Below are 11,070 nucleotides of genomic sequence, written 5' to 3'. Positions count from 1 at the left end.
AAACGATCAAGTGCTAAGCTAACGGAATGGGTCAAGTCAATCACATCATTCTCTAATGATGTGATCCCGTTAATCAAATGACAACTCATGTCTATGGCTAGGAAACTTAACCATCTTTGATTCAACGAGCTAGTCAAGTAGAGGCATACTAGTGACACTCTGTTTGTCTATGTATTCACACATGTACTAAGTTTCCGGTTAATACAATTCTAGCATGAATAATAAACATTTATCATGATATAAGGAAATATAAATAACAACTTTATTATTGCCTCTAGGGCATATTTCCTTCATTATGTTCATGAAGTTTCGACGATGATGATGTTGATGATCTTTAGATGATGAACTTGAGTATCTTTAGATGATTATGATGATCTTGAGTATCTTTAGCACTGTTCAAGAATTCACCTGATTAATCAGTTAATAGGTCAGTTAATCCCTACTCATAGCATGGCCGAATCGAATAACACCTATTCGTCGCGTTAATTTGTCAGGCCGATTAATTGGCCAGTTAGACCGATTAATCAGTTGTCATGCCGATTAATGTCTGCTGGCCCATTAACAGGTGGGCAAACAAAGCCCAAAATTTTGGCCCATAACCCCTTCCGGGCCCATGCCGCTCCTTAATAGATAATAGGATTAATAATTTTACCTCCTCTCTATGCTTTTCATATGTGTATGGCAGCATATTTTGGTATACTACATAGCTGGGAGCATGAGAGTATGGTATAATACATTAAAAAATCAAGATATATGTTGGCAAATTTCTATTCAATCTACCGATTATTGGTCGACTGATTAATCCAGTTAATAGGCCGATTCACCGATTAATCGCTACTCCTAAACTGACCGAGCAGCTACCAGTTAACGATTTCTTGAACATTGATCTTTAGATGATGAACTTGATGATGATCTTGAGTATCAGATGATGATCTGTCATATTTCTGTATATATATGGATACTGTCATATTTTGTGTCTTTGAATGCTGTCAAATTGAATGAAAAGAGAGAAAACAAAGAAAATAAAAAAATACAGAACAGATATATGCCGACGGCCTGGCCGTTGGCATAGTCATGGCCAGGAGAAACCAGGAGCTGCCACGTGGCACTGGTAGGCCGTCGGCATACAGTGCCACGCGGCAGCCCGTGTTTGGCCAGCGTGTTTGACGGCGCCGTCTATTGCCGTCTAGTGAAAATCTGCGCCGACGGTGTTTCTATGCTGACGGCTTTTCTATGTCGACGGTCTGACACAAGTACGCTGACGTTATCTACGCCGACGGGGGTATGCCGACGGTGGCCATCGGCATAGACCTAGGCCGACGGCAATGGGCCGGCGTAGGGTGTTAGTCCGGTAGTGTTAATATCATGTATATCAACTAGACAATTTTGATGAGATGGTATAGAATTAAATGAAGAAAGATACGGTTGGGTATCATATCATGATAACGTATCATAATAAATATTGAGGTCATCTAAGATATTAATCTATGATACAATGCATTACGAAGATAGTATCATACACTAATATTATGGATGATACTAACCTATGACACTACCCATTATGTACAGCCTTAGATAGGCTATAAGTGACGTGGCAACAACAACCATACAGTCGGATGTTACTATTAGCCATGCTCTAGGAGCATCTACAGCCGAAGACATCAAATCCGGTGCCTCAAACGTCCACGGGCGTGTCCTGACACGTCCGCGGACACTGACCGGGCACTTCTCATTCTGGTGCGCCCGCACCCGTGTATCTCAAATCCGATCCTTCATATCAATGCAAATACATGCACGTATGAAAATAAACTTGCGTAGATCAATGAGCTAGCACCAAATCTAGTTTAAATCAGGCATAACTAATGAGCTAGCACCAAATGTAGTTAAATCAGGCATAACTCTAGCATAAACGATTATGGACAACCAAAAGTTGCAGTTTCAATCGGACAGTACCCTAAACATACGATAAAAAAACTTAATTAAACAGGGAACGGCGGAGGAAATCACCATTTCCTTGCCGCCTCCTTCCCCTTGCGATCGGCGGTGCTGCTTTGGCCTTTCGTGTAGGCATCGGCCATCGGAGGATCGTCGTCGTCATCGTTGGAGCTTGATCCCTCATCGGAATCGCCCAACAGCTCCATGTGACCCCGGCAAGCCTCTGAAGCAAGCACTCATGCTCCTGGGTGTGCCCCATCGCCTTCGCTACCGCCGCCTTCATCGACGCCTCGCACTCTGACAGCTCGATAGCGAGCCGCAACCATCGTGCATCCTTTCCCACTGTTGTCAGGGAGTGCCGGAGGACGGACGCAATGAGAGCATCCTCATGATCGACCGGTGCGCACGCGAGTGCCTGATGCCTCCCTGACGCGTCGCCCGCTGCCACGGCCTCGCTTGCGCATTGCCGCTCGCGTCGTGCGGCCAGCTCCTCCGACTCGGGCGTCCTCGACCAGCCCGGCGCCGGCGAGGGCACAAGCACCCAACAGTGCCCGTGGATGCCCTTCGGAGGTACAATGGATGTGGTGGCGCGGGCGACGTACCTGGAGTGGGGAGGAGCGGGCAGCGTACCTGGAGTGGGGCGGAGCGGGCGGCGCTCCCACCAGTGTTGCGCGTCGGACGGGCCCGGTTACAACGCCTGCACTGCAACGACAGGCGAAGGGGGATGGCGCGTCGCTCCATGAGCTGCCTCCGCTGCTACCGCCCTGATCTAGACAGGAGCGGCGCAAAGCAAGGCGGAGAGTGACCACATCGACGGCGCTCCCGTCGCCATTGAAGTCGGAGCCGCTGCGGTCATCCGTCATGGATCGAATTGGAAAGAGAATAGAATGGATAGAGGAGAGGACGAAGAGAATGGAGTGGACTAAGCGGACCACGGTCTAGGGTTCATCGGAGGGAATATATGTGGGGTCAGGGTGGGCCGGGCTGATATGGCGGACGCGTCCGGACCGCCCCATATCCATCCCATAGCCCCATATCCATCCCATATTAAGGCTAGATATGAGCGACGCTGAACAGGCAGGAAGTTTGGGAACAATTTGAGACGTTCAGATGGGTCGGTTTTTCATGACCAGTCACTAATCGGTCAGATCCCCGAACGTTTGAGACGGGTTTAAGATCCCCGAACGTAGATGCTCTAAACATCCAAATGAAGCTGCTACCCGACCCACGCAGTCCCATACGGCCATAATCCACCACACCCGTCTACCGCAATGCTGCAATCATAAAAAATTAAAGGCAGGCAGTACCGCCACTGACGCATCCATGCACGGTGTTGGATCTCATCTGACCACCCACCACCGGATCGACCGTTTGAAACTTTGAATTCCCCCCGGCGTCGCGTAATCAGACAGAAACAAGAGGATAAAAAGGGGTTTTGAATCTCTGGGGCTCCGAGCATAAATACGCCGCTGAACGGCAGTCGATGCGCACCGCCCACACACTCAGCGAGCACGTGGGCTCCGACCCGTCGCGACCCCATTCGCCGGCGACGCTGCCCGCTGTTGGGCGCCCCGCAGGCCGCAGCGGACGCCTCCCATCTTTCAGCGCTGAAGCACCCCCCATCCCCGTGAATTCAAAATATCGCTTCTTCGAGGCCACCTTGGAAAGTTTCAGTTAAAGCCCACCTCCTCTGCACCCATACCGCCCCTGCCCTGCCTCTTTCTCGGGGTCGGAGTTTTTCAAACACTCCTTCCTGTCCTGCCTGCCTACCGTTGGGGTACAGTACAGTACGGTGCGGGCTCGACAAGTGTGATCTGCGGGTGGTACGGCGGCGCGGCGGGCGAGATGAGGCTGCTCGGCGCGGCGGACGACGGGAAGATCAACGACGAGGGGATGGCGCTGCGCAAGGCGGAGGAGGCCGGTGAGTTCTCTTCTCCCTTCCTTCCGCGTTCAGTCCTGCCACGCGTTTCGCCTTTTCCGTCGCGATGCTGCTTGCGTGCGTGATCTTCTGCGTTTTCGCCGTCGCGTCGGTGCTTGAGTGGCGTTGAGTTGAGCCGCGGCGTCGGCGCCGGCGCCGGCGAGAGCTGGATTGAGTGCTCCGTGAGGACGCTGATAGCTTATGCTCAGTCGCGGCATTCGCACACGGATGCGCCCGGGCATTGTTTACTGCAGTAGTGATTGTTCGTAGAGTAATTAGTACTCGGGCTTGCGCTTGATTTAGGTCGAGATGCATTTAGTGCATGCGACATTCTGTTAGTTTAATCCGGAGAAACAATTCATTACACTGCAATGCAATCACTCACATGAATTCAGCATCTCAGATTTCCGGTTTCTGTTCGTTCAGCATTCAGAATTCGAAAATAAATCAACCGGGGTATGAAAGCAAGGGAGAGGACAGGCCGCACGATCGTGTTTGTCTGCACGAATCGCGACGCAGAATTAGCAACCTCCCAGTCCCTGACTCTGATCTGGTGTGTCAATACGCAGCTGCGCGGAGGTGCGAGGCGGCGCGATGGCTGCGGCAGATGGCGCCGGCGGCGGTGGAGGCCCTGCCGGACAGGCCGTCCGAGGAGGACTTCTGCGCGGCCCTGCGCAACGGCCTCATCCTCTGCAAGGTCCTCAACCGCGTCAACCCCGGCGCCATCCCCAAGGTACGTAGTACATCCATCCCTAACACCCACCATAACCCGGTCGATTGGGTTCAGGGAGGGACTTCAAATGCCCAGGTGTGCCTGCCATGTGTGAGTGAGATTTCACGGTGACCGTTGTTGCTTCGGCAGGTCGTTGAGAATCCCGTTGACACGATGCAGTGGTCTGATGGGGCGGCGCAGTCCGCGATCCAGTACTTCGAGAACATGAGGAACTTCCTCGTTGCAGTTAGTGAGATGAATCTATTGGAATTTGAAGCTTCCGACATTGAGAAGGTACGGCCTTGCCTTAGCATAATCATTGCTCCAAGTGTTTGCCCTCTTGTTCTTGGCATAGCATGACAACTATTCACTGCACCTTTCAAAACAAAACAATTATTCACTACTAGGACTATCTTGATTTGCTGATTTGTATAGCCTGAAACGATTCACTAAATTTGTTCCACATTTGCAAGAACACTTATGGGTTAAAGTTTATCATTGGAAAATGGAAATTGCTGTGGCTCTTCTGTTAGTACTCATTTTAACTTCTAAGACCAAATATTCATGAGTATCTCGGTGAGAAACAAATGGAGCAGATACTATGGAATACTATCTTCAAACATGGTTCAAGCCCTCGTGGATCAAATTTAGGTTCCTATTCCTTATATCGTGGCCTCTCCCACAGATTTTCATCAAAAGAATATCTTCAGTCAAGCTACCCAATTTTAAAATTCGCTAATAAGAATTATGTGATACTGCTAGTTTTGAATTTAGCTTGATATTTTGAACATGTGGCATCTGATTTCTGTGTACAACATTCACAGGGAGGTTCATCAATGAAAGTTGTGGACTGCATACTCTGTCTCAAAGGATACCACGAGTGGAAACTTTCAGGTGGAATCGGTATATGGCGGTATGGAGCTATTGTTAAGATTGCGCCTCCAAGCAAGAGGTTGCCTTCACATTCTTCCAGGTTTGGAGGCTCAGCTGACCAGAACCAACAAATGCTGGAATTTGTTCATCTTCTCTCCGAGGTCTCCCTTGAGGAAACCAGAGTTGAAGAATCCCAGCATTCACTTTTCCAGCAGTTTGTTCTTCGAGTTGTGCGGGCATTCCTTCTGGAATGGAGTGAAGCTGATGACTTGCCTTTAGATGATATGGTAGGTATGTTCTGCTTATTCTTATGTATTGTTGATCCCCTTTAAGTACTAGTTTAACTGATCTCCTCAACAAACAATGCCGAACACCTGTGGACTAACTTGTGGTGGATTTTTCAGGTCCTTGAAACAATACTTGAGCAAGCCTCTAAAGAATTCACCATTCTGCTTGTGTCCCACCGGAATCAGGTGCGGTATCATATTTGTACTCCTCGGTGTCTTTTCCTTATAATGATGTACACCACCAAATAGGCAACAGGGACCATTTGCCATTAGCAGTCCTGAAAACTAAAGACTCTGCACAAATGACTGAAACTTACTTTTTAAACATGTGTACCATCTAACAGGTCAGATCCCTTTTGAGGAAGATGATGAAAGATGACAGTGGTGTTTGCTCCAAATTGGAGTTGATTGAAGCTATTTCAAAATCTTTGCAATTGCCCTGTGGTAGCCGCAAACGCTTGGGTGACGGGGAAGGACTTGAACACCAACAAGAAGAGCTGAAGGTAGGAAATGCTGTGCATTTTTGTACTGCTTAACTTGAACATCAACACCGTTTTTCTTCCCTTATAATATATAAACTGCTAGCTGGTGAACTGTCAAGCTGCATGTTAAGTATTTAGTGGCAAGTTCACATATCCCGTGTAGTTCCCTTTTTAAACATAAATAACAGTAAAAACAATAAAATTACCTACCCATTTTTTACTTATCTAATGAAAAATATGCTGTTCAGGGTTAAAATATACAGAATTAATTTGGACATCTATTTTATGGACATTATCGATTGTGCTAATTATTAATTTTCTTCTAAACATGAAATATTCAGAAGTTAAAACTGTCCTTCAATGAGATGAAGTCCGAAGTTGAATCCACTCGAGCTAAATGGGAGGAAGACTTGACGAGGCTAGGTGAGTAATGGTTTTAGAATTTTGTCAATTGTCGTCCTCTTCTGTCTCTAAACATTATTCTAATGTTGCAGAAAGCTATTTTGAGGCTCAGAACCATAATGCTTACCACAAGTTACTGGAGGAAAATCGTAAGCTGTACAATCAAGTCCAAGATCTTAGAGGTAAACCTAAATTGAATTCAATTCATTTTATTTGCAGTAAAATAATAGTTACTGACAACTTCAAATATGTTTCTTAGGTAGCATTCGAGTCTACTGTAGAGTGAAACCTTTACCGAAGTACCAACCTGATCAACGATCTACTGTGGATCATATTGGGGAAAACGGGGAGATCATGATTACTAACCCTGAAAAGGAAGGAAAGGATGGACGGAAGATATTCTCTTTCAACAAAATATTTGGACCTAATGTTTCACAATGTACATCATCAAACTTCCTCATTTTGTTTCCCATGTACCGCAAATCAATTGCATTCCCTCCAGTACTTTCCTAAAGAATAGTTGATGATTCACAAGAAAGTTATGCTATTTTTTTTGTTATTATATAGTTATTCCAAAGATAGAATTACTTGTTTATTTTGCATAAAGCCTTACATGATCAATAATTACAAGAATGATATGTTATTTTGGGAAACCATAGAGTAATTTTGTAGGAGATGGTGTACTCTAATTGCAACTCTTAATGCTCTTAATGCTACCAGTCTACTCACTTTCATTTTCTTTGTAACAGCTGAAGTTTATGTTGATACACAACCACTTATAAGATCAGTGATGGATGGCTATAATGTTTGTATATTTGCATATGGTCAAACAGGATCGGGAAAAACCTACACTATGGTAATTTTTCACATTTATTTGCTTTTGAGTTCACACCATTAAATTTGTGGGACATGTCCAACCGACGTGCAATACTATAAGGGAAGGAGTTGCATTAATAAAAACTACAACGAGGGGATAAAGATCTTTAATACTGAAGCAGTCCGATTGGAGGTTATTTGTTTTTTTATCACAATGGATTTGTTTTTTGCATATGTTACTCAGAGTGGTCCAGACAAAACAGCAGAGGAGACCTTGGGCGTAAACTACCGATCGCTAAATGATCTGTTTGATATTTCTCAAAACAGATCAGATACCACGACATATGATGTGAGGGTTCAGATGATTGAAATATACAATGAACAAGTGAGAGATCTATTGATGGCTGATGGTGCAAACAAACGATATCCTTCCATGATTTCCCAAAAAATGCCTTTTCCATGTTGGCAATGTGCATACCAAATATATCGCTTTATGCTTACTTTCCTTGCTTCGCTGTCAAAACTTTGGCTTCATAAAAATTCCTTCTGGATTTTTTCTTAACCGTACACACATTAGAGATCCGTAACAACTCTCATGTGAATGGACTCAACATCCCTGATGCCAATTTAGTGCCTGTGAAGTGCACAAAGGATGTTTTGGACCTGATGAAACTTGGTCACAGAAATCGGGCTGTTGGAGCGACTGCTCTTAATGAACGAAGTAGCCGCTCACACAGGTATTAATTATACTGTATTAAACTAGTCTGATGTTCTTTATCGTATAATAAGGTTGTACTCTAGTACAATCTCCTTGCATCATTTGTATAGACCATATCATCAAACATCTGCGACATAGCCATAATCACTGCATGTGGTAATTTTAATGCCCTTTTTCAGTGTGTTGACAGTTCATGTGCAAGGGAAGGAGATAATTTCTGGTTCAACTTTAAGAGGATGCCTTCACCTGGTGGATCTCGCCGGAAGTGAGAGGGTGGACAAATCTGAGGCCGCCGGAGAAAGACTGACTGAAGCCAAGCACATCAACAAATCACTATCGGCACTTGGTGATGTTATAGCGGCACTAGCACAGAAAAGTTCACACGTCCCATACCGCAACAGCAAGCTAACACAAGTGCTGCAGGACGCCTTAGGTACTACACAAAACCTCTTGTAAGATTTTTAAACTTGTTTGGTAAAAAATGCCGACGTCGCTGATCATTTGTTTTTCTTGGGATACAGGCGGCCAGGCGAAGACATTGATGTTTGTGCATGTGAACCCTGAAGCGGATTCTTTTGGTGAAACAATTAGCACCCTCAAGTTCGCCGAGCGCGTGGCCACCGTAGAACTTGGCGCGGCCCGTGTTAACAAGGAAGGTGCACAGGTCAAAGACCTCAAGGAAGAGGTACGTACGGCATTGTGATTGCGTTGTTGAGTTGTGAAACATAGCAGGCCTTGGAAGTTGGAACAACTTTGTTTTTGATCACTCATGATGCGACTTCTGCCTTTGTCAGATTGGTAAACTAAAATCGGCATTGGAAGATAAGGAGCGTGAAGCAGCACAGCTGAGAGATGCCACAAACCGTATAACATCATCCGAGACAAGAAATGCTGCAAGGGCGAGGTCACCTCTAATTACCACCAGCTTGCGCTTCAAGCCTGAGGCTAGGCAGGATTCCAGCGTCGACACTTGCACAAGCGAGGTAGTTGAATTGTTTCAAACATGGATTTCCATTCTCGCAGACGGAATGGAATTGTCCTAAATAAATATACGACTTGTTCTGTTCTGCAGATCAGAAGCTCGTCGTCTGGGAAGCAGAGAAGGTTCCGGTCTCCACTATCAGTGCGAGAGGTGGACGACAAGTCACCCGTCATCAGCAGGGAGCTATACTTCAGCTCGCGCAAGTTCAAGACCCCGTCACCTCCGGTGAGAAGCTCGTTCTCCGCCGAGAGATCCGGCGGCACCGCGGCGAAAACTGTGGAGAAGGCCGACAGCATCATTGAGTGCACGCCTACGCCTACGCCGAGGATTGAGCCGCCCGCGAAGGCATCGCAAGGCAGCCGGTCCAGGAACAACACGCCGGCCTCCATTCTGACGGAGCAGAGCCTGCGGAAATTCCGGGACTCGGAGGAGAACCGGAGCGCGAAGCCGACGGTTAGAGAGAGCGTGAGCGTGACCAAGAACAGGCCTGACAGCGCGACCAAGGCGCGGAGGGAGGAGCAGCAGACGGCGAACGGCTGCGCGGACTCCGGGAGTAAGGTGGCGAGGTCGGAGGCCAGGGTGAGGAAGAACTGGTCCGAGGTGGAGAACGAGCTGGCCAACGGCGAGCCCACCTTCCATCTCAGCCGGAAGTCGGCCAAGAAGCTCCCGCCGCCGGCGACCAGGCAGTCCCAGAGCATCGATCTCAGGTACGCACCAACGATTCTTCAGCTGGTCGCACGCTTGTGTGTCACTTTGGCAATGCATCGGTAACTTCATTTTGTTTGGGTGTTTGTTGTTGTTGTTGTTGTCAGGGCGTCGGTCCGGGAGGCGGAGGCCGTGACGGAAGGGAAGCATCGCCGGAACAGGCCGCCGTACGCGGAGAGGACCAACGTCCCCTTGCCGGAGACGCGCCGCAGCATGTCCCTGCCGCGCGGGAAGCTCGCGCCCGTGTGAGCCTACCTAGCTTGGCGGGTCTGTTTAGCCATTCTTTGATTGTTGTGACGGTGTCGTGCCGTCCGGTCTGCAGGTTGGCTTCTACGGCTGGGTAGAAGCATGTGGATCCGTCGCATCGTTGCTTGCGTTCGTTCACGTGTTTGTTGATTGGTTTGTTCTCCACAGATCTCGCGTGCGTCCTTTGTAGGAGTACAATGTAAAGTGTGGTGATTGCCATTATATTTCGTTGCAGTGGCGACCAGAAATTGAAACCGGTGCTTGTTCCGAAAGAAGCAAAGACGTCTGCGGAGGCCCATTTGTTCCTATTGTGATACCAAGAGGCTCTTTTAGATAGGCCCTAAAAAAAGGCTGAAATGCCAACGGACCTATGCCTATTCTCTATTTCACCCGATCCAATAGTACCCATTTTTAGAATGTCCAGTGCCAAAGTTACTAAATACATTCAAGGTGGCAACCATTGAACGGAGTTGCGTGCACCTAATCTTTAAAAAACTTACATTCATTAAGAGGAATAAAGTTAAAACCATTAGACGCAGCACAATAACAAAGTAGAGCAGAAAAGAAAACTCTAATAAAAGGTTATTGGGGCTCTTCCAATAATTCTATTGAGGTTTGGGGGTGTGGTGCTTTCTCATATCCCCACTAATTCTCCACTGAGTACCCAACCTGACTTCTCTCCGCCTGGCGGTGGCACGAGGAGCGGGCAGTGAGATCAAATTCCACATAAATTGAAGAGATGGAGGGATTTATTGGGATGCTCCAATAATTTTTTGAGAAAAGGATTTATTGGAAGAGATATTAGGAGAGATAAAAATTTCCTGGATATTGGAAGAGATGGAGGGATTTATTGGGACGCTCCAATAATTTGTTAGGAAAAGGCAGTCCATTGAAGCACTTTTTTGGCCAACTATGAATACCAAATTTTATTAGGGAAAAGGAATCCATTGAAGCACATTTTTTGGCCAACTACCCTAATACCAGAATTTTATTG

At 46.9% G+C, this 11,070-nt stretch overlaps 1 protein-coding gene across 2 annotated transcripts; it reads left to right on the top strand.

Annotated features, from left to right (window-relative positions):
• The first annotated feature begins 3,420 nt into the window (after positions 1-3,420).
• LOC123053588 (kinesin-like protein KIN-14F) lies at positions 3,421-10,460 on the top strand. 2 transcript variants are annotated; one of them, XM_044477062.1, is made up of 19 exons: positions 3,421-3,856; positions 4,423-4,586; positions 4,716-4,859; positions 5,390-5,725; positions 5,843-5,911; positions 6,070-6,228; positions 6,549-6,630; positions 6,702-6,791; positions 6,869-7,048; positions 7,359-7,465; positions 7,670-7,848; positions 7,998-8,162; positions 8,323-8,576; positions 8,665-8,828; positions 8,938-9,126; positions 9,216-9,832; positions 9,938-10,073; positions 10,153-10,251; positions 10,312-10,460. In XM_044477062.1, exons 1-19 carry the CDS (start codon positions 3,781-3,783, stop codon positions 10,411-10,413), a joined length of 3,312 nt encoding a protein of 1,103 aa, XP_044332997.1. In that variant the 5' UTR covers positions 3,421-3,780; the 3' UTR covers positions 10,414-10,460. The 2 variants fall into 2 exon arrangements, with proteins under 2 accessions (XP_044332997.1, XP_044332996.1); XM_044477061.1 differs by having other exon boundaries at positions 3,424-3,856; positions 9,938-10,460.
• The last annotated feature ends 610 nt before the right edge of the window (positions 10,461-11,070 follow it).

This window comes from Triticum aestivum, chromosome 2D, assembly GCF_018294505.1.
Source record: "Triticum aestivum cultivar Chinese Spring chromosome 2D, IWGSC CS RefSeq v2.1, whole genome shotgun sequence".
Taxonomy (NCBI): domain Eukaryota; kingdom Viridiplantae; phylum Streptophyta; class Magnoliopsida; order Poales; family Poaceae; genus Triticum; species Triticum aestivum.
Note: the sequence above shows the minus strand (reverse complement) of the source record. Positions and strands in the feature narration are given on the sequence as shown.

Excerpts from the sequence above, each read along its gene's own strand:
- LOC123053588 (XM_044477062.1), top strand. The coding sequence starts at position 3,781 with ATGAGGCTGCTCGGCGCGGCGGACGACGGGAAGATCAACGACGAGGGG. Across the intron at positions 6,229-6,548 it reads ACCAACAAGAAGAGCTGAAG|AAGTTAAAACTGTCCTTCAA; the intron begins GTAGGAAATGCT and ends TGAAATATTCAG. Across the intron at positions 8,577-8,664 it reads AGTGCTGCAGGACGCCTTAG|GCGGCCAGGCGAAGACATTG; the intron begins GTACTACACAAA and ends CTTGGGATACAG.